Source organism: Elephantulus edwardii, unplaced genomic scaffold (assembly GCF_000299155.1).
Source record: "Elephantulus edwardii isolate Elephantulus edwardi_28Jun2011 unplaced genomic scaffold, EleEdw1.0 scaffold00006, whole genome shotgun sequence".
NCBI lineage: Eukaryota > Metazoa > Chordata > Mammalia > Macroscelidea > Macroscelididae > Elephantulus > Elephantulus edwardii.
Window position 1 is genome coordinate 13,521,794 of NW_006399756.1, and position 23,558 is coordinate 13,545,351.

At 41.8% G+C, this 23,558-nt stretch overlaps 1 protein-coding gene across 1 annotated transcript in view; it reads left to right on the plus strand.

Moving 5' to 3' along the window:
- Positions 1-6: 6 nt before the first annotated feature.
- The window catches only part of PDZD8 (PDZ domain containing 8), a 67,291-nt gene continuing 43,739 nt past the window's right edge, over positions 7-23,558 (plus strand). The window contains exon 1 of the mRNA XM_006879906.1: positions 7-923. Coding sequence (XP_006879968.1) covers positions 49-923 — 875 coding nt within the window. The 5' untranslated portion in view covers positions 7-48. The remainder of the gene's footprint in view (positions 924-23,558) is intronic.

Here is a 23,558-nt window from a genome sequence, read left to right on the forward strand (position 1 = left end):
AGACAGCGGCGCGGTTGGCGCGGGAGCAGCGGCCCGGGCGGCGGCGGGATGGGGCTGCTGCTCATGATCCTGGCGTCGGCCGTGCTGGGCTCCTTCCTTACGCTGCTCGCCCAGTTCCTGCTGCTCTACCGCAGGCCGCCCGAGCCGCCGCCGGACGAGGCCGCGCGCGCGCGCGATGGCTTCCGCTACATCAAGCCGGTGCCGGGCCTGCCGCTCCGCGAGTACCTCTATGGCGGCGGCGGCGCGGACGAGCCCCCGGCCGGGCCCCCCGAGGGCGGAGGCGGCGGCGCGACCCCGGCGCCCGATCCCCCCGCCCCGCCGACGCGGGAGACCTGCTACTTCCTCAACGCCGCCATCCTGTTCCTGTTCCGCGAGCTGCGGGACACGGCGCTGGCCCGCCGCTGGGTCACCAAGAAGATCAAGGTGGAGTTCGAGGAGCTGCTGCAGACCAAGACGGCCGGCCGGCTGCTCGAGGGGCTGAGCCTGCGCGACGTGTTCCTGGGCGAGACGGTGCCCTTCGTCAAGACCATCCGGCTGCTGCGGCCCGTCGTGCCCTCGGCCACCGGCGAGCCCGACGGCGCCGACGGCGACGCGCTGCCCGCCGCCTCGCCCGAGGAGCTGGCCTTCGAGGCCGAGGTGGAGTACCACGGCGGCTTCCACCTGGCCATCGACGTGGACCTGGTGTTCGGCAAGTCCGCCTACCTGTTCGTCAAGCTGTCGCGCGTGGTGGGCCGGCTGCGCTTGGTGCTCACGCGCGTGCCCTTCACCCACTGGTTCTTCTCGTTCGTGGAGGACCCGCTCATCGACTTCGAGGTGCGCTCGCAGTTCGAGGGGCGGCCCATGCCGCAGCTCACGTCCATCATCGTCAACCAGCTCAAGAAGATCATCAAGCGCAAGCACACGCTGCCCAGCTACAAGATCAGGTGAGCTTGGGGGGCTCGGGGGGTGCGCCCCGCGCGCGCGCGCTGCGGACCTTCACCTTCAAAGGGGGGGCGATCGCCAGGCCTTACTTCCGAGGCACGGGAGCACCAGCCAACAGCAGCATCGCCAGCACCTGCAGCATCAGCACCAGCAGCAGTGTTTTCCTCCCAGACAGGCGTGCCGTGAACTTGCAAGCCTTTTCTGGGCTCCTGGGCACTGTCCACCTGGAAGAGGGCGGGGAGTCTCCACGGGGCCCCGCCTGTCGCATCCAGGCCGCGTTGGCGCTGACTTTGCAGCATCTCCTTGGCCGCTTTGAGCGGTTCGTGACCACACAGTGCAGGCCGGCGAGAGCAAGGACCCCGGGGAGCTTGGCACTTGCACTTGAACTTGCACTTGCACTGTGTCTTGGCTGCACGCGCTGCTCTGGGGCTGCAGGAGCGGGGAGCTAAGAGCATCCTGGTCACCGCACACTGGGGCCAGGCTGCGGACCTGCCACGCTGCCCTCTGCCCATCTGGAGAGACCTGGCGTGCAAGGGCCCCTGTGGCTGGAATGCCCCTCTCGGTCCCTCCAGTCACCCTGCAGATGGGTTTTGCAGATCAGGGCCATGTTCTCCTGCAGATGACACATGTCCCGTGACTTTTGCAAACTGCAGAGTTTCCTCTGCATTAGTTTTCTGTGAGTGTTACACACATTATTTAAGTGGGTGTTGCGCTCTATGTGGAAAATACGGTAGAGAGTTACAACTTTTGAACACATTCTTGTAGCCAGTCACTGCTTAAGAATTATTCCACTGTTTGGATTAATACATAAAGAAGTTTTCTTTTTCATATAAGGATGAGGGAAAATGGGGTTGTTTTTTGTTTTGGGGTTTTGGGGGTTTTTTTTAGGAAATAGAGTTTTGCAAGACTAGAGGTTCCTCAACTTGGCTAAGTGGAGAATTGTCTTGTCGTATTTCTTTCGAAGCTGTTGGGTTTTCACTTTCTGGTTTTCCCAAGCAAATTTTATCTACTTTGATATGTTTGACCCTTTTGAATTTTATCTTTTATTATAATTTTTTACCAATCTCGTAGTTACCTTACTTAATGTTATTTGAGGAAAGTTGCAAATTTCTATGAAAGGAGGAGCTCTGGTGGCCTTGTGGGGGAAGGAGCTGTGCTGCCAATCCAGAGGCGCACGGTTTGAATCCACTTGCTGCTCTCAGGAGAAGGCTGGGCAGTCTCCTCCCCTGTGATTTACAGCCTCCGAAAACCTGGCTGAGGGTCAGCTCTGAGTCTGTTCCGACTTGACATCGCACAACAGGAAGGACGCTCAGGGAGTGTAGTCTGTGGGGAGTGTGCTCCCCCAAAGGCTGCAGATCTCTGTTGGTTCAAATCCACCTGCAGCGCTACAGAGGGAAGACAGGCCATCTCGTCCTGTTGCCATTCACAGCTTGGGAAATCCAATGGAGGGTTGCTTTGAGTCAGAACTGACTTAGTAACAAGTGAGTATGAGTTTGTTTTTTCTGTCATACCCTCAGGCAATTAGTGACCCAGAAAATCCAGAGATACTTTATGTTTGGTTTGGAATTGGTTATGATCTTTTGGTGTTTTGCCGAGGCTTGTGGCACAAAATGACAGCTTAAAATGTTGGGTGGCAGGAGGAATTTACTTTGTAATGAAACTATTTTCATGTGTTTACAAAGGTTGACAAACTGGCTGTTGACTGCATAATTTCCTGTTCTGTGAAGTCGGACACACTTTATGAAACTACCTTGTAAGCTCTGCCATATAAGTGACTCAATTATAAACGACCTCTAGTGTTTTAACAGTCAGGGGTTTATTTATAGACGTGTGTTGCTAAAAAAAGTCTTAAGAAAAAAGTTAGTACATTTTTTTATACTCTATCCCAACTTGAGGGAGCTCTGCTGGTATGGCCTGTTGGGAATGTGAGCCGCTGTCCCAAAGCTGGCCGCTCTCTGGTGGTTCAAATCCGAGAGAAGAGTGGACAGTCTCCTGTGCAGTTTATAGCCGGGAGAGTCAGCCGAGAGGCAGTTCCAACTTGATGACAGTAAATTGAGTTTGAGATCACAGCTTTTTTCCTTCGTATTTCCTGGGGTGCTTTCAGGCAGTAAAATTTGACTTTGTTGTTATTATTCTTGGTTTAATTACCCACGTGGCAATTAGAGTGCTTATCACTTTGAGATTTATTTTTTAATCAAATGATGTTTTAGTTAAATCAGAAAGAAATTATGAATAAGTTAGGGAATCATTGAGGTGTTTATTTGAAGGAGTTTTATGTGTATCATTGAAGTCCAGTGCCATTTCAGGTAAATTGGTTTGTGTTTACTACAGTCTAAGAGTCTAAAAAAGCGTAGGAGGAGTTTGATAATATAAGCATCTATTCTTAAGCTTTAAATAGTCACTGCTTGAGATGTACACATCCGTCCTCCTTATAATGGAGAGAACTTACCAGTAGAATGCCGCCCTCACTCTGCAAGTATTTGTGTGTGTGCCTGTCATTCTGGATACTGGCACGTCAACAATGAATAGAAACAGACCACCTAAGCCCTGTACAGACTAGGCTCTAGTGAGATGGATTTTTAAAAATCCCAGAGTCATTGTGTCAAATTGAAACTGACCCTACATTGTTTTCAGAGGAGGACATTGCTCATCTTTCCCCACAGATCCGCTGGTATATTTGAAGCACTGGTAGATTTGTACCACCAGGGAGAGCAGCACTACTCCCTGGGCCACCAGAATGTTGTGCTTTAAAAGTTAAGCAAGAGCGTGTCATTGATGGGGTTGAAATTACTAGGAAGCTTATTAGGACTCCCTGTGGTTGCCTGGAATCCATCTAATTGTGACCTTGCACTGAGTTTTCCAAGGCTCTGTAAATCTTTATGAGAAGAGATTATCCAGTTTTCTTCCTCTCAGCTGCAGGTAGATCTGAACCATTGACCTTACGGTTAGCAGTATAACACTGTATAGCCAGAGTTTGTTTCAAGTAATAAGTATGGAAGTGAAAAAAGACTATTTCACAAGGTATTGAATTTTCTTTCAAACAGTTTAAACTGGTGGTACTGTGATGCTGATTCAAATTTCAGCTAAATATAGGAATTCTTCTACACTTAAACATGTATGGCTATCTCAGTGAGAATTGTGTTAATCTTTTTTTACATGCTAGGGAGTGGAGCTTAGAGTAACTTGCTTGTAATTAAGAAAATACTGACTCCTAGACCTGGTGGAACCAAGCTTGCTCCTCTTCTAGGTGAGACATCCTTGTGTATATGTGGAATGTTTTTCCACATGGGTCAGGAGCTCTTGCATACAGTGTGATGGCGTCAGACATGTCAAGCCAGCTCCCACTCTCAGTGAGCCTTTTTTAGGTGTCTGAGACTATAAGTCTTTCTGGAAGGAAACTTCCAGTCTTTCTTTCTCTCTCTGTGTGACTGATGGATCTGAACTATCCACCTTTCTGTTCAAGTTAACAATATCAAGGCTTTCTTGTTGTTGTTGTTATGTGCCGCCGAGTCACTTGCGACTCATAGCGACCCTATGTACAACAGCTCTAAACTCTGCTCTGTCCTGTGCCAATCTCATTGTCTCCGACACACTCATCCCAATTGCTGCAGTCACCGAATCAATCCATCTCCCAGACGGCTTTCCCCTCCTGTGCAGTCCCTCCACCCTCCCAAACATGATGTCCTTCTCCAAGAACCGGTCCCGCCTTACAACATGACCAAAGTATGTCAGACAAAGTTTCAGAATCCTTGCCTCCAAGGAGCAGCCCGGTTTAACCCTCTCCAGGATGAATATGTTTGTTTTCTTAGCAGTCCATGGCACTCTCAGCACTCTTCTCCAACACCACAGCTCAAAAGCGTCAATTCTCCTTAAAAAAAATAATTGGAAATTTTAAAAAGATATTTTGTTTAAGCTTAAATCATAAGGTTAAATCTTCCAGTGCTGCCCCACACTGTGTTTCTATTTTAATCCAGCAGCTTTTATTTCCAAATAGAGGTCTTGCTAGTTTATCCTTTTTTAGCCATCTAATCTACTTAGTACAGCTAACACAGCAAAGAAAATTGCATATTGTCTTAGGACTTTTGACACTTTTAATTATTACATATAAAAATAGTTGGCCAGTTAGCATGTGTCACTTCTCCCGTCAGTTCATTTTTCTGTTTTTCATGTTGAGAAAGTGAAGTCATCTTGCAAGACTGCCAGTTCTTGGTATTTCACCTTGAATGCTTGAATGCTAAGTAGCTTAGGAAGTTCTTTTCTAAGGACTTGGCTGATTGACATTTCACTTTACTCAACTAACTTGGTTTGTAAAACATGAGAATATTTGGAGAAATGAAATTGTACTGCATAAAAACGATATGTAATATTTCTGTATTAAATAATAGAGTGTTTGATGTTATCATCGAGTAGGAATGCTGCATGGGATTTTCAATGACCGATTTTTCGGAAGTTGAACATCAATTCATTTTTCCCATGTCTCTGGGTGAATCCAGACTTGTAACCCTGAGTTGTCAATTGCATTTACCACCCAGGAACTCATGCTTCTCCTAACACTGAGTCACCCCAGCACTCTTAAAATGTATAGAACATGTTTTCACTGAAGATAGGACTTCCTCTTTAGTCTTTGTTTTGATTTCTCTCCTAAGATAAAGACTTTAAAATTTTTAATTAGTCGTATTATTTTTAAAAACAACCTAAAACCTAATCTTAAAAGGTGAAAGATTATCACTCACTTTTTGGACTACAGAGACTTAGTCATCAGCCTTAAACCTGCATCAGTAATCAAGTATTTGAGATTGTTACTGATGCTTCCATCCCTCAAGAATTGTTTCTGTACTTTTGGTGTTATGAGTAAACGAATGCTTCTGTTCCTTGTGAATTATGGCTGTGCCGTAGGGGTTGCAGATAAACATTCTGCAAACTAAAAAGGTAGCTGCTTAGACTTCCCCAGAGGCATAAAGACCTGGCCATCTGCTTCCTAAAGTTCACAGCCTTGAAGACCCTACAGATCAGTTCTAGTCTGCACAAATGGGGCTGCCGTGAGGTTGAATTAACTGGATAACAACTAGGTTTTGGCATACTGAAAGATATTTGTAAGGCCTGCAGTGGGTGTGTTTTTGGTTTTTTAATTGTTGATATTTAAAAATTAGAGATTTTGCATTATTGAGAGTTCTTTGGGAAATCTTATAACACCAGCCTCTGGAAATTAAAATGCAAAATCTCTTGGTATTTTGAGTTTGTTGGATATTTTATTTTGGTTCAAGATGGTTTATAAATAAACCATATTAATAATTAATAAAGTCTATGTATAGAAACATTTACTTCCTGATTGATCTACAGATGAGGACGCATCCACTTATCGACAGGATATTTTAATTTCATGAATGAGTCTGAAGCACATAAATATTTGGGAGAGGCTTCATTTTTTGGGTCCATGGTATGTAATGTTTGTTGAACGACTTTTTTTTCTAAAATACTTTTGTTTTTTAAAACCTTCGAATATGTATTAGTGGAAACTTTTCAGATATTTTAATGACTAAAAAATGAGGAAGACCTTGTCCCCGCTAAAGGCGGGGTTAGCCTTTATGTAGTGAGGCGGAGACTTTGAATGCCATTATTTTTATATGTAACTTTTCAAACTATACCACTAATTTCAGAGAACTAAATTAGAGTTGGATAACAAAGCCTCATACTTTATAATGTGTTTTGTAAATTGAGTTATATCTTCTTTGGCCCTCTGAGATGAAGAAGAAAAACATTTTAACATCAATTACAGAATGGGGAGGGTTTCCATTTTACTGATTTTCTGAGGTACATTTGTTCTTGGTAATTGGTGTATTCTTAAAAACTTTGAAAGTAAATTTACTGGAAACTGAGTCACCTATAAAGTTAGATTTAATGTATTGTTCCATTCTCTTTTCATAATTATTTTTCTTGACACAACCTTGCTTGCTGAAACTGAAGAAGACCTGAAGCGCTTGCTGCAGAAGGTCAAGGACTATAGTCTTCAATATGGATTGAAGCTAAACATCAAGAAGACAAAGATTCTCTCCACTGGGCCAATTGGCAGCACCATGCTAGATGGAGAGGAAATTGAGGTTGTTAACAATTACAGCTCCACAGTCAACATTCATAACACCAGCAGTCAGGAAATCTGTCAAGGACCTCTCTGAAGTACTGAAAAGCAACAATGTCAGTCTAGAAACTAAGGTGTGCCTGATCCAGGCCATGGTCTTTGCAATTACTTGCTATACATCAGAAAGTTGGACAATGACTAAGTATGACAGAAGAAGAATTAATGCTTTTGAGAAGAGTCTTGAACATATCATGGACTACCAGGAAAACAAATAGGTCTGTCTTGGTGAAGGTGAAACCAAGTGTCTCCATTGAGGCTAGGATGTGGAAGCTCTGTCTCACATACTGGGGGCATAGGGCCAGGAAATACTGGTTCTCGGAGAAGGACATCATGCTTGGAAGGATGGAGGAACAGCGCAGGGGAAGACTACCTGAATGAGATGAATTGATACAGTAACTAGGACACTGGGGATTAGTGTTTCAGAATTAGTGAAAACTGGCTCAGTAAAGGGTAGGGCTCAGAGCTGCTGTACATAGTGTCACTATGGGTCACAGGCAACTGGATGACACACAACAACAATAACAACATACAGATAAGGGAGCTCTCGTGGCTTAATGGTAAGACGTTTTTTAGCCTGCCAGCCTGTAAAGGTACATGGTTCCAGTCCACCAGCTACTCCTCAAGCCAAATATGGGCAGTCTCCTCCCATGCAATTTACTGCCTCTGAATACCCGCCAGAGGGTCAGCTATGAATAGGTTCCAACCCAGTGGTACATAATACACAGCGTATAGATAACTGTTAAAAGATGTCTTTACTATGATTGGAAATACAGTTAACTTTTGATACTTAGGGAAAGTAGAAACAGTAACGTTATATTATTCTTGGACCTGAGGGTAATGATGTAAATTAATGTAAGTAGGTTTTTCTTATTGTTTGTATCTGTGCTGCCAAAGCAAAGAAAGGTTTTTCTAATCTACTTCTCCACAGAAAGATGGACAGTCTCATCCCGTGCTGTTTACTGCCTCTGAGAACCCCCTGGAGTGTCAGCTGTGGGTCTGTTCTGACTCAGCTGTACACAGCAACACTGTTCAGATAATGGTGCTCTGAAGGGAGTTTGTGCTGCTAACCCAAGACTAGGCCCCTCTAGCGGTTCAAATCTACCCACTGCTCCTTGGGAGGAAGATGGATATAATCTCCTTCTGTATGATTCACAGCCTTGGGATCTCAGTGTCGGGTCAACTGTGAGTCAGTTCCAACTCGAAGGCAATGACTTTCAAACTCTTCAGATGAAATAAGTTTTTACTTTTCTATATAAATGAACTTGCAAGATTCTTATAATTAGGTCATATTAAAAATACTGTCATTTTAAATTTTATTTCAGTAAGTACTTATTGAGGACTATCATAGCTAGTGTTGTGGGTAGATGAAGGTGAAAAAATGGTTCTAAAACATAATTTAGAATAATCATTTAAATCAGACTTTTGGAGAAAGTAAAGAACAATTAAAATTCATTAAAATAAAAAATAAAAAATCATTTAAGGTGTGCCATTTGTATATTTAAAACCTTCCATATTACAAGAAACATATTTCTTAAAAGGCAAACATCTGTTTGGTGTTGCAAGATAATATACTGCAGTCAGAATAGATTCCTCAATACACTGACTAAATACCATGTACTTAGCACTAAGTTTACTTCTTACAACTTGTATTTTCTTAAATGGCTTTGAATTATTTAAATTGAGCCACATAAAATAATGCTGCAGATGGAAAATAATTTATTAATAGATTAAATCTTTGTTCTCTGAGTATTTAGAGGAGAAGATTAATTATGTGGAAGCTCTTAGATTGTAATCAGGACTGCACAGGTCTCAGTCATCCTGGAAGCCTCGTATTTGTTCCTGGAAATAGCCAAAGCCAACCATCAGAAAATAGATGGTATTGGAGGAGCCTGCTTGATCAAGCACTTAATAGTGAATTACAAGTACTAGTAATGATCAGTCAGATGAGGCAATGCAGAGATAATAAGTTTGCTTACTCTGTGGTAGACAGTGAGGGTGGGCTCTTTCATATATATATACACATGCCTCCTAACTTAAGAGTTATAATTTACTCTTTGGGAGAAGTTAGTGTCTTCTGTTTTATAGATGTGAAAAATGGAGACCTCGAGAGAGTTACAGTCTCAAGATCATAAAAATCAGCCCTGGATTCCTAAAGGCCATGCTGTGTTATTTATGCAGAGCTAAATCGGCCACCACTCCAGGGGTCTGGAGACTAACAATTAAGAATGGGCTTTCATATTTTTAAAGAGTTACAAACAACAGTAACAGAATTGAAAGAGCAAGATCCTGGGATAGATTAACAGAGTGTCTGCACCAGTGGGTTTAAAAGCCTAGGGGAGATAATGAAGATACAGGATGGGGGTTTGCTTTCCAGCTTTTGTCCATGTGGTAGCTGTATGTTGGAATAGACTTGCCAGCATCTAACAGTGTATACATTAAAATACGTTTTTAAACCTTACTTGGTGGTGGTAGTGGTGCGGTTCTACCCTTTGCTTAGGAAACTCTGGTAGTGTAGTCCTTGGAACATTGCATTGCTGTTGCACATCTCTGGCACCCGTGTTTCAGGGAGAAATATGGGCAGTATCCTGTGTGATTTACAGTCTCCCAAAAACCCAGTGCAAGATTAGCTCTTTATGTTGTCACTTCCAACCTGAGCAAGTGAGAGAGTTGAACCAAAAAACTACGTATGTTTGTACTAGGGTAAAATGAAGTATGAGTGTTATTTACATTTAAATGGGTAAAGCTGTAGGCAATTAGAAACTACCTTCTGTCTCTGCCTGCCATCAAGCCAGAACCTTCTCATAGATAGCCCTACATGGGGTTTCCGAAGCGGCACATCTTAAAAGAGAAGATTGCCCATATTTCTGTCACTGAGCAGCTGGTGGATTCAGATCCCCAGAGAGACATGCCCCTTGGGTTAGCAGTGTAGCTCCAACAGAATACAGCACCAGAGCTCCCTGAAGGGTGAGTGTTAATTGTCTTTAGATGGGTAAAATTGAGCTGACAAATAGAAACCACAGATACTAAGGGATTATTTCTTTTGTTTGGTATGAGCCTGCAGTTAAAATACTTAGGTTGTTTGTGTCAGTAAATAGAGCTTTGGACCAAAGTGGAAAAGATTTCAAGTTACTACAGAAGACATATGCATCAGACATTTGCTAAATGATACAGAAACATTTTCCCCCTTAATGAGTGGTAAGTTCATTACAAAAATTCAAACAGCATAAAATAAAAATATGGGGGTAGGTGTGTCCGAAGCAGTGAGACTGGCTCAGGACAGGGCAGGCTTCAGAGCTCTTGCACATAGGGTTGCTATGAGTTGCAGACAACTCAACGGCACATAACAATAACATGTATTAGAATTTATTTTAAATTTATAATAGGTTCATACTTCACCTTTTCTCATGAGTTACCTGCTTTGATTGTCTAAATACATGTGCTTTATTGTTGTTAGGTGTCATCAGCTGTGACTCCTGGTGACCTCGGGAACCATGGATCTGAGCCTTGCCCTTACCCTGTGCCGTCCTCACAGTCTCTGATAGGCTCAGGCACATTGTTAGTCACTGTCAGGCCTTCTTGTTGAGAGCTGTCTTCTTCATTCAGTCTCTGCCTTCTTAGCATGAGACTTTTTTCCAAGGACTGCCCCTCCTGAGAACATGCCCAGAAAAGGTGAGACAGTTTCACCATCTTTCCTTCTAAGAGGCACTCTGCTTTCGCTTCCTCCAAGACAGACTCGTTTGCTCTGTCAAAGTCCATAGCACACTGACCGTTCTTCAGCACCACTGTTCAAAGGCATCTGTTTCTTTTCTGCCATCTTTGTTCATTGTCCAACTTTCAGATGTATATATTGCAAGGATTGGAGCAGAAAATTACCAACAGTCTGCGTTATGCAGATGATACAACCTTGCTTCTGGAAGTAAAAGAAACTTGGCACACTGCATAAGATCAAAAACTACAGCCTTCAATATGGATTACATCTCAACATCAAGAAAATAAAAATCTTCGCCACTGGACCAGTAGACCAGTAGCATCATGATAGATGGCGAAAAAGATTGACATTTTCAGTGATTTAATTTTACTTGGATCCACACTCAATACCCATGTTAGCCGCAGTTAAGAAATCAGAAGGCAAGTTGCTTTGGGGGGAAATCTGCTGTCAGAGACCTCTTCAGAGTGTTAAAGAGTAAGGATGTCAGTTTAAAGTACACCTGATCTGAGCCATAGTCTTTATCAGTTGGATTTTTTTTTTAATAGATACATAAAATTACATTGTCTGGAAGTTCCAGAAATGAGCCAGTTCTTTGATATGTTTTCCCATTGTACTGAATGATGACATCATAAGCCTCCCCCTACCTACTCTTTGTATAGATACTAGAATATCTTCTTATTTTTCCTGTGATTTGTTAGATTTTTGGTGGGAGGACAGTTTTTTGGTAAATGTTAAAACCATGCATTGGAACAAAAGATTAATAAACATGACTGCCTTCAAGTCAGCATTAGCTCGAGGTGACTTTTAAGTACAACAAAGCATTACATTGCCTGGACTGCATCGTCTTCCCGGCCACCATCTCACCGAGGGTCACCTTCATTCTCGCTGACTGTACTTCACCAGACATGATGCCCTCTTCCAATGAATGATCCTTTATGATAATGTACCAAACACAAGTGAGTCAGACTGTGTTCTTTTGACATCGGTAAGGTTTTCTTTGGCCAAGTTTTAGTAGAACAGACCTTTTCTTCCTAGTCTCTCATAGTTTGGAAACTGCACTGAAACCTAGCCACCATGAATTCTCCTGCTAGTATTTGAAATAAAAGTAGCATAGCTTTTGGCATCGTTGTTGTTGTTGTTGTTAAGTGCCATCGAGTCACAGGCGACTCATAGCGAACCTATGAAGGAAAGCCCTCAACATTTGTGTGACTTTCATCCTTTCTCCAGGGTCATAGGGTTTCCGGAGGGAAGCTATTGTGGAAGTGGATGCCACTCCTGCTTCCAAGCTTGTTTTAATCGGAGAGCTCCACCCCACTCTCTGTCCACATTGGGTAACCAGCCATTCACACATTTGACACATCAGTGTCCACAAGTTAATAATTTTGTAATAATCTATTACTATTATTGAGTAATAGGTCTGGTAATCAACATTCTTGGCACCACCAGTCAGGAAATCAAAAGACAAATTGCATTAAGTAAATCTGCCATCGGGAACCTCTTCAGAGTACTGAGAAACAATTGATGGCAGTCTAGAGACTGAGGTGCGACAGATGAAATCTGACAAAATATCTTTTTTTTTTTTAAAATATATCACCCCTCTGAGGATTTTGTTTTTGAGAGCTATGCTCAAACACATGTATAATACAGAACAAAAGCTGTTGTCATTGAGTCCGTTCTGTCTCATGGTGAGAACCGCCCTACAGGCTTTCAAGTCTGAAGTCCTCATCAAAGCAGACTGCTGACTCTTACCCATGGAGCATCTGGTGGCTTCAGACTGCTGGTCTTAGAGTTCTGAAACTCAAAACCAAATGCACTGCTATTACAAATGCTTTATTGCGAGAGTCAGCTCATCACTTTGTGTAGGTTACAGCCTAAATATCTATTTTTGATATTTCTATATAAAAAAGCAAGTTTAAATGTTGATTTAGTTATTTCTAATTTTTTGGTGTACTTTTTAATACGTACAGAAAACAGACTAGCTTTTGAGCGTATAGCTTGATGAGTTTTTACCAAGTGAACCTGGCCATGTAACAGAAGGACTGGTATTTGTATTTTGTTAATGCTTAAGGTTGTCCTAAACTAGGTAAGTTGATGGCATCTAACTAGTACTTTATCGTATCAGAACTGGAGAACACCTCCTTCCTCAGCTTATACACACTGGCGGACCTTGGTGGGCAGTGCTGACCGAAGTTTCTAACAATTCACCACACTGACTTCCAAGATCTGACCAGGCACCATATGGACACTGTTCTCCTCATTCCTCCACACAATGGAAAATTAAACACGAATGTGTTTGCAGTTTCCCCTGACATTTTAGAAATGTTTCAATTTCAAACTCAGAAAAGATCAATATTGATAAACTATAGATGATAAGTTTCTTAAATGATGTAGAATGTTAAAGTCAGTAATTATCAATTTTCATGAAAATAGCAGAATGGTTTAGAGCATATTTTTTCTCTCTATTCAATACAATGTGTATTTATGGCCTTGAATTCTTCATGTGTTAGAAGGAGAATGGTGGGTGGTATACTGAAATGTCAGGGCTTGAATTTGCATAACTTTATAAAAACTCCCCCACTCCACCCTATAATTAGTTCTTGGTGATATGCACTTAGAAATGTTGTGATAACATGGTAAAATGTTTTAATTGAGTTTATTCTTCCATATTAGGCACCTTGACATGTATTTATGTAATTGATAGGGCATATACAATAATGACAGGTATTTATGACTTAACTGTGTTTAAAAATAGTGTTTCTCTTAGGATCAACTTAGTATTCCACCTATTTAACTGCAGATATATGTAACTACTTTTTCCCCCTATAATATTTTAAGAAGCAGTTGTTATTGTTGGCTGACATTGAATCAGCCTTTGACTCAGACTATTGTCTCTCATAGTGTTTCCATAGGCTGACGTCAGGAGTGGACTGCCAGGCCTTTCTTACTATTCTCTCTTAGTCAGGAAGCTCCGCTGAAGTCTGTTTAGCATCCCACAAGCTTCCACTGATAGATGGGTGGTGGGAGTGTGATTCAGGTGTACTAGCTAGGACTTGAACTCAAGACCCCTACAAGAATTCTACCACTGAACCACCACAGTCTTCTAAGAATGTATTGTGTCTGTTTCCTAGGTGGCTAGAAAAATGGATCTTTTGAAACTTGACTCATGTCCTTAATACCAGCATTTCATGCTGACTTCAGTGGCTGCTAAAATAGTGCATCTGTGTTTGTGTTCTGACTTTTTGTCCTTTTCACACAGTAGTCTTTCATACATATTAGATTATATTAATGCTCCTTACTAAGGATAATTGTGGCTGCTGACTGCACGGTCTTGCTACCTTAGTCATTTGGTCAAGCAGGTAAATAATTCAGAGCTGTTCTATGAAACTTACTGTGGCTGGAATAAGATCCATTTCATTATAGCTAATTTCATTTGCACAATAATTATTTTTGTAATAAACGGAAATTCTTATTTTTCAGAATTATTAAATGGAATATTGTAAATGTTGTAATTAGAACAGGTGATGTTTGGTCTATTTCAGTATTTTGAAATGTTTATAGATTTTCATTACTTAACTCTTTGGATCTTAATCAGACTCTTGGTGTGAAAAGAATAAATAAATTTCTGTGGTACAATTTTTACTCTTCTTGTTTGCTAAAGCTAAAGAAGTAGTACTAATATTTTTAATTTAGTCTAGACATTTTGAGGTTAGTGAAATGTATGAAGAAAATTCTTGATAATGTTAGCCTGAAATACAGGCCATGCATCATGAGTTTAGTCTGTCCAAACAGTTACTGTTGATTGCTGTCAAGTCGAGGTCAACTCATAGAAACTTTATGAACAAAAGACCTAATGCCATTCCATAGCTATCATTGTTTCTGCAAGTTCAGAGTTTCCAGAGGCATGTTGTTTCGGAAGTGGATGCCACTCCTGCTTCCCAACCCGCTTTAAACTGGGAGTTCCACCAAGCATTGTCCATAATGGGAAACCATTCTGGTATTTAATATCCCCTTGGCACAAGGTTCAGCATCATAGCAAACCCAGGTCACCTCATACAGCACGTTGACAAAGAGTGATGTGCAAAGTGGAAGAATGTTCCTGCAGATAGAACAGCACTAGTCTCGTTTAGCAGTGCTTAAGTGTTGTCGAGTCAAATTGACTCAGAGTAAGCTTTGCACAAAATAGAACAAAACCAACAATTCCTCTTCTAATGCTGCTGTTTCAGAACAGAAGGCAGAATTCCTTTTAAGAGAAGGCAGTAACACAGGGTATCCTTAAAGCTCCGATGGTTATTACTGGAGAGCGTGGTAGTATTAAGAGTTCAAATATTTTGAGTCAGCCATTTACTAAACAGTAAATAGCTTAAAGTACTTGAACATTTTAATACTACCAAGTTAGGATTTTATCTGGATTTAATAGTGCCGAGATTCATGCCAGCCAATAAACGAAGCTGTCCAGTAATAATCGTTGGAGCTTTAAGGATACCCTGTGCTGTTAAGACTTCTCTTGAAAGTAATTCTGCCTTCTGTCCTGAAACAGTAGCAGTAGAAGAGGAACTGCTGTTCTGGTTTTAGAATTGCTATTGATTTGCTGAGTTAGTAAATTAGACTTGAGCAGGTCCTACAGCTTGTTATTTTGGAGACTGAATAAGATGGGTTTTTTTTAAGAGAAAATAATAAGTAGTAAGTTGTTGTTGTGTTATTATTATGTAGGATTATTTATGATTTTCCTGTTGTTTCTGCGGGCTCTGTCTTATGTGGATGTTGGTAGGTAACCCGTCGGATGTGTAGAGAGTTCTGTCAGAGGTGGGTGCCGAACAGCCCTGAGTGCTGAGTGGTTGAGGGCTCACCTGCTCTTCTGCAGTTTGAATCCACCAGTCACTTTGTGGGAGAATGATGGGGAGTCGACTTCTGTAAAGATTTACAGCCTTGGAAACCCGATGAGAGCAGTTCTGATTTGTCCTGTAGGGTAGAGCCAAGCTACTCCTTGAAGGCAAGGATTTTGAAGCTCCATCTAACATACTTTGGGCATATTTCCAGGAGGGACCAGTCCTTGGAGAAGGACATGACATCATGCTTGGGGTGGAGGAACAACACAGGAGAGGAAGACCTTGGATGAGACGGATTGCCACTGTAACTGGGGTAATAGAGTTGGGTGTGCCAGAGACAGTGAGATTGGCTCAGGATAGGGCAGAAATCAGAGCTGTTGTACATAGGGTCACTATGAGTCGCAGGCAGTTTGAGAGCACATAACAACCGCAACTTCGTGTTTAGGGAGCACGGAAGGCATAGTTGGTAGGAAGTTGTACTGCTAACCCAGGGTTGCATCTCTGGTGGTTCGAATCTACCAGTGGGTTTGTGGGAGAAGGATATACAGTCTCCCCCATGCAATTCACAGCCTCTGAAAACTGACTAGGGGGTCAACTATGAGTCAGCTACAACTCAACAGCAGTGAGAAATGGAATGAGAGAAAAACTTGACATTTGCTTGCGATAGGGGTGTTTTATCTGTCTTATATATCTCACTGCCTGAAGACCCTGTCTTTTGTGCTTCGTCGTTTATGTCTTTATCATAGTAGGGAAGATGATAGTTTGTTTGGCTTAAGATGTTTGCTATTCTCTCCTCCTCCCACATACTTGACTTTAGAAAATATTCCACTTAATCAATAAATATTTTACACCATTGTCCAAGGTTTGTGCAGTGCAGAGGGAATTTTTGTCTAAAGAAGGGGGCATTCCAGTCTTTTCTTTAGAGTTATTTTTATTTTTGTTTTGTCTTCTTTTTAAATATAGTAGTGAGATACCTGGCAGGGGAGATACCATGATCATGAAGGTGATTTTTCCAGGGCGAGGTGTATCCAGTGCACTTCAGATATGCTGACCCCTGCGATTTCCCCAAATGTGGGAAACTTGACTGCATAATTTGTGGTAGTGGGAGCTTTTGTGCTTGCCCCTAAGAAATAAAAACAAACAAACATAGTAATGAGAAACAGTATACTTTTAAGGAAGATAGAATTACAACTTAAAATGTAATGAAACGTGCCATGACTAATAATTGTTGGCTAATTTAATGACCCTCAAAGTATGGTTTGGGGCCACCTCTACGTTTTTCAGATTCTTACAGAAAGTTCATGCAGTCAAAACTATTTTCATAATACAGAGTTGTTAGTTAACTTTTTAACATTTCATTCCGTCAAAAATGTGCCTTTTCTAGCTGCATGACATGAGCCTGATAGCTAATGAAATAGGAACTTTTTTGTATTCTTACGTTTGTTTCATAATTTTTAACTTATAATGAGATAAAAGCCCAAGTGGCCTAGTGGTGAGAAGCTGTGCTGCAGTCCTAAATGCACACAGTTCTAATCCACCAGCTGCTTTGCGGGAGAAGGATGGGCAGTCTCCTGTGTGATTTACTGCTTCTGAAAACCTGCCGGAGGCTCAGCTTTGGTTCTGTTCCAACTCAGAAGCACACAGCAACAAAAGATAAATGTCTATTAAGTGTAACCCGCAAAAACAGCCATTTGTGATCTTCAGTAGTTTTTAGAAATGTAAAGGGGTCTTGGGATTTAAAATGAAGTTTCTTTTTTTACTTCAAAGTTGAGTGGTCTATAGTTTTGATTGTACCAGTTATTGTGGGTCACAGACAAGCCACTTGAGCGTCTTCATTTGTAAAATAAAGTTTGCAATATTGTACAGTGTTGTAAATTGAGACCAGGCATATTTATGAAATTGCTGTGTAATTCACAAGTTTTGGAAACAATATGAAAGGACAAACTTGGATTAAGCTTTAGATTCTCTTAGTTGAAGGGGTGTGTGTTGTGGGTAGCTGGAAGCTCTAACCCATTTTTTAAACTTCCTAGTGGCTGAAAATTTGAATTTAATTGATGTTGGGCATTGGTAAGGGAGCCTTACATTGGGAGCTGTGATGAACACAAAAGGATAAAGGATTTAAAAGACATAGCCAAGATAATTTCTTTTGATTCCTTGAGCAGCTCCTATTTGATAACCTTATTTCTCTGTTCCATATCAGTTGAACATCGACTCACCTTTGAGCCACCAGCTCTTTGAATTCTATTATGAGGGACCTGCACCGTCTAATATCCCTCTTTTGCTTAGTGTATATGTAAACTACTTTGGAAGATTTTGAGGCATATTGTTGTTGTTAAGTACCGTTGAGTACACATAGCAACCCGGTGAACAACAGATAAGAACCTGGTCCTATCCTGTGCCGCCATACTTACCGTATCTGACATACTTGAACCCATTGCTGTAGTGTCAGTCTATCTGGTTGAGAGTTTTCCTTTCTTTTGCCGGCACTCTACCTTTCCAAGCATAAAGTCCCTCCCGGGAATAGCCTCGCCAAGCAACGTGTCTGGAGTATGTTTTGCCTCCAAGGAGCACTCTGACTACACCTTCTCCGAGATATAGCTGTTTGTTCTTTTGGTTCTCCGTGGGATAGTCATCACCCTTTTTCAACACCATCACTCAGAGGCATAATGTTCTTTTTCTCTCATTCGTTGTCCACGTCTCAGACACATAGCAAGTGACTGAAAAGACCATGACCTCAAACCATAGTACCTTCGTGTTCAGACTGCCATCATTGCTAAAAGTGCAGGATTGAAATCTTCCATGATTAAGGTTAAATAGGATAAACAGGGAGAACATTCTTGCAACATTATTTGTTACATTGCTCTCATTAGTTCTAGAAATAAATATTCTAGGGGACTTTATCTTTTAGGAGGTGTTAGTGATCACTGAGTCAGATCGAGCTCTATTCATAGAAAATTCTGCCTGGTCCTCAGCCAGCTCCTTGATGGACTGTGGATTGGACACTTTTCATTCAGAGAATCTTACTAGTTGGGTTTTTGAAGTACTTTCTTCCCAGTCTGATTGTTCTGTAACCTCTTTAGCATCATAGCAATTTATAAGCTTTCACTACAGTAGACAAAGAAGGTGTGTCAACTGGGGATCGGTACATAAGTGAAATAATTCCCCAAAGTATGGACTTTGTTAGCATAATGTGCATCAAGGAATTTGATGAATAGAACAGTTCTCTCTGGCTTTTCTTAAGTAATTTTCTTTATATACTCAGTATAAGTCTTAGTTATAAAACTAATGGTATAAGCGTTAAAAGATTGGATAAGGAATGTAGAGAGAAATATTGCCTCTTGTTATTTTGTTTCTTTGTTCCTGCAAGTAAATATCATTTCAGAGGACACGGTTTTTAATAATAATAGTGCACAACTTTGCTTGCTGAAAGTGAGGAGGACTTCAAAATGCTTATTTCAGAAGATCAGAGACCACAGTCTTCAATATGGATTACATGTCACCATCAAGAAAACAGAAACTCTTCTCTCAATCTGATAGGCAATATTATGATAGATGGAGAAAAGAGTGAAGTTGTCAGTGACATCATCTTACTTGTTTGCACAATCAGTACTCTTGCTACCAGCAATCAGGAGATCAGACGTTTTGCCCTGGGAAAGTCTGCAGTCAGGGACCTCTCCAAATTATTAAAAAGCATTGATGTCAGTTTAAGGACTAAGATGCACCTTATTCAGGTCATGATTTTTTTTTAGTCACTTGCTATGTATCTGGTTAGTGGATAAGGATGACAGAAGAAGAATCAGTGCTTCTGAGCTGTGATGTTGAAGAGTGCTGAGTATCCCATGGATTGCTGAAAGAACACATATATCTTGGAGAAGGTGCAGCCAGAAAGCTTCTTGGAAGTAAAGGTAATAAAGCTTTGTCTCACATACCTTGGGAGTGTTGTTAGGAGAGGCTGTTTATTGAAGAGGGCCCTCGTGCCTAAAAAGGTGGAGGCATGGCAAAAGAAAGACCCTCAACCATGTGGATTGGTGCAGAGAGAGACTACTGTAGTAGGCCCAGGGATGTCAAAGCTTGTAAGAATGGCACAGGAGAGGATAGGATTCGTACAGCCCACCGTCCACCAAGGAACTGGCCCAGGACCAGGAAGCATTTTGCTGTGCATGGGGTTGCCATGAGTAGAGAATGATTTGGTGCAACTGCAACTTGACGGCACCTAACAACAGCAGCTAACAGTATAGGAACCTCGGGAGCTCTCTTTAGTAGTCAGTAGGGAATTGCACTGCTGATGCGATGACTGTTAAAATCTGATGGTTTGGATTCACCAGTGGCTCTGTGGGAGCAAAGTCAGTTGTGAGTTGGTTCTAACTTGACAGCAGAGTGAGAGTGAGTGTGGCTTTTGTTGTTGTTCTGTGCCATCGAGTTACCTGTGACTCATAGCAACCCTATGTACAAGAGCCCTAAACCCTGTTCTATCCTGTGCCAATCTTATTGTCTCTGATACACCTATCCCCCTTAACCCCAGCCACTGAATCAATCCATCTCATCGAGGATCTTCCTCTCTTACACTGTCCTTCCACCCTCTCAAGTATGACATCCCTTTCCAGGGACTGGTCCCATCTTGCAACATGTCCTAAGTATGTCAGACAAAGCCTCAGAATCCTTGCCTCCAAGAACAGCCTGGTCTCACCTCCTCTTTATGATGAACTTGTTTGTTCTCCTAGCAGTGCATGATACATTCAAGACTCCAGGACCACAGCTCAAAGGCATCAACTCTCCTTTTATCATCCCTAGTCATTGTCCAGCTTTCTGATACATAGCAAGTAATTGCAAAGACCATGGCCTGGATCAGGTACACCTTAGTCTCCAGACTGACATTGTTGCTCTTCAGTACTTTGGAGAGGTCTCTGACAACAGACTTTCCCAATGTGATTCATCTTTTTATTTCGTGGCTGCTGGAACCAAGAGTGTTGATTGTGGAGCCAAGCAAACTAAAGCTGTTAACAATCTCAGTCTCTTCACCATCTGTCATGATGCTGCCAGTTAGCCAGTGGTGAGAATCTTTGTTTTCTTGATGTTGAGCTTCAACCCATATTAAAGTCTGCAGTCCTGACCTTCTACAGCCAACGAGAGCTTCAGGTCCTCCTCAGTTTGAGCAAGCAGGGTTGTATGATCTGCATAATATAGATTATTGATGAGTCTACCTCCAATCCTGATGCCACACTTCTCCTCATAGAGCCCAGCCTCCCAGATAATCTGTTCTGCATAGAGATTGAGAGATACTGAAATAGGACACATCCCTGGTATACAACCTTCCCAATTTTGAACCATGCAATGTTTCCTTGCTCTGTTCTGATGACTACCTTCTGGTCCAAGAATAGGTTTCGTGTAAGCACAATCAAGTGTTCTGGGATTCTTCTCAGAGTCAGCCACAGTTTGTTGTGATCCACACATTCAAACGCCTTTGCATAGTCAGTGAAACACAGACATTCCTCTGGTACTCTCTGCTTTCAGCCAAGATCCATCTGACATTAGCTATGAACGAAGACCACATGAGCTATGGGGGAATATCAAGAATATCATCCAGGAAGAATGCAAAAGGTCTTTGCAAAGACAGAGGAGGAAGAAAAGACCAAGGTGGATGTCAGAAGAAACTCTGAATATTGCACTAGAGTGCCGAGAAGCCAAAGCAGAGGAAAGAAATCAAGATATTAAGGAGTTGAATAGAAGATTCCAAAGGGCGGCACAGGAGGACAAAGTATTGTAATGAAAGGAGCAAAGAGCTGGAGTCAGGAAGTCAAAGAGGTTGAACTCCCTCAGCATTTCTTATGCTGAAGGAATTGAACAAATTCAAGCCTCAAGTTGTAATACTTAAGGATGCTTTGGCCAGGGTATTAAATGATCCGGGAAGCATTTTAAAAAAAGAGTATACAGAGTCGTTGTACCAGAAGGAATGGTGGACACAGAAGAATGTCATGAAACAACATATGAACAAGAACCTGTGGTGATAAAGAAGTTCAAGCTACTCTGAAAGAATTGGCAAAAAACAAGGCCCCAGGAATTGATAGCATACCAATTGACATACTTCAGCAAACACACACTGCCCTGCATATGTTCACCAAGTTGTGCCAAGAAATCTGGAGGACAACCACCTGGCCAGCTGACTGGAAGAGATCCATATGTTTCCCATTCCAAAGAAAGGTGACCCCAACATAGTGCAGAAATTATCAAACAATATCATGGATGCCACATGCAATCAAGATTCCAAGAGAAGAAAATCAGAGTAAATACAATGATCAGAGATGATAGCTGTTAAAATGGCTGTGAATTACATTAGTGGGATTCGTAGTAATGTGTAAAGCCACCACCCATTGTCAGTTAGTCTTAACTATAATGACTTATTACTAAGATGCTGAAAGCTACATTACTGGTATCTTAAATACGCACAGGGTCACCCATGGTAGACACTTTCTTGTGGAGTTTCTAGAATAAGACAGATTCAGAAGAAAGCCATGGTGATCAGCTCCCCAGGTTAGCTAATGAAAACTGTAGAGCTCTAGAAACTGTCTTCTGACACTGTGCTGGAAAGTGAGCCTCCTGTTGGAAGACACTCACCATGCACAGTGGCCCCAGCGAGCAGCCCAGTGACTGAGGAACACGCAGGTCGAGGCGTGGTGTCATTCTGTATTGTGCCGCCGATATGAATCTGAACCAACTTGAAGGCCACACAGCAAACAGGACATTTTCACACTTGTTGATTCTGTCAACTTGTTAAGCATTATCTTTTACCTTATTTTAAATTGATTTTTTTTCCACAAAGTTGCCTTCGTGGTCCATTGGTTAAGCACTTGTTTGCTATCAACAGGTGAGTGGTTCCAACCCAAAAGTGCTGTAGGAGAGAGATGTGATATTCTGTGTCCATAAAGATTAGAGGCCTGGAAACCATACAGGGCAGTTCTGCTTGATGGCATTGGACTTGGTGTGGTTTTAAAATATTTTAGTGGTCTGAATGTTGTTAAGTTTCAGTGTCATAGGCAAATTGCTAGGGTTTTCAGATGAACAGGAATCTTTATAACTCCTTGTGACATAAGCAGTTTCACTTTTTCTCCTTTTTTCTTTCTCCACCTCTCAGTTAGGATGACTGCTTCAGTAATGTCTCTCACCTCTGTCTCATTGCTGTCATGTCAGAATCATGGACTCATAACTCACCTTCCATTAGATCTCCAAGTCTGTAAATCTCATGGAAGGAGATTACCCATCTTTATGTCTCAGAGTGGCTAATGGATTCGAACCACCAGAGAAACACAGCTTTGGGGTTAGCAGAACAAGTCCACTGTGGACAATGTCACTATTTGTTGTTGTATACTGTAAAGTGGGAACTGACCCATAGCTGACCCTCCAGCAGGTTTTCAGAGACAATAAATGGCACAGGAAGAGATTACTCATCCTTCTACAAAGCAGCTTGTGGATATGCTTTCGGTTTGGCAATGTAATTCCTTACCACTGAGCCACAAGAGTTCCCTGTTACGATATTAAATATTCTTTTGTTGAAAACTACCCTGACAATGTGGCCCCTCCTTGTTCTAAGATTTTAAGGGATTTGGTTTAAATATTTGACCCTTCATCTGTTTTGGATTTGGTTTTACACATGATATGAAGCAATTTTGCTAGCACTATTTGTTGAAAATACTTTCCTATCAGATGAACTTAGCATTCTTATCAAACATCAGTTAACCTTAGATGTATGAGCTTGTTTCTGGACACTCATTTCTATTCTGTTCCATTGTTCTGTGTGTCTCTTGTTAAACCAGCACCAGTCTGCTTTGATTACTGTAGTTCTAGGCCATCAGATCCTCACAAGTTGGCTCTGACTCATAGTGACCCTGATGTACATCAGTCAGGATGAAACACCACCCGTCTTGTGCCGCCTCACAGTCTGGGCCGCGCTTGAGTTCACTGTTGTAGACTC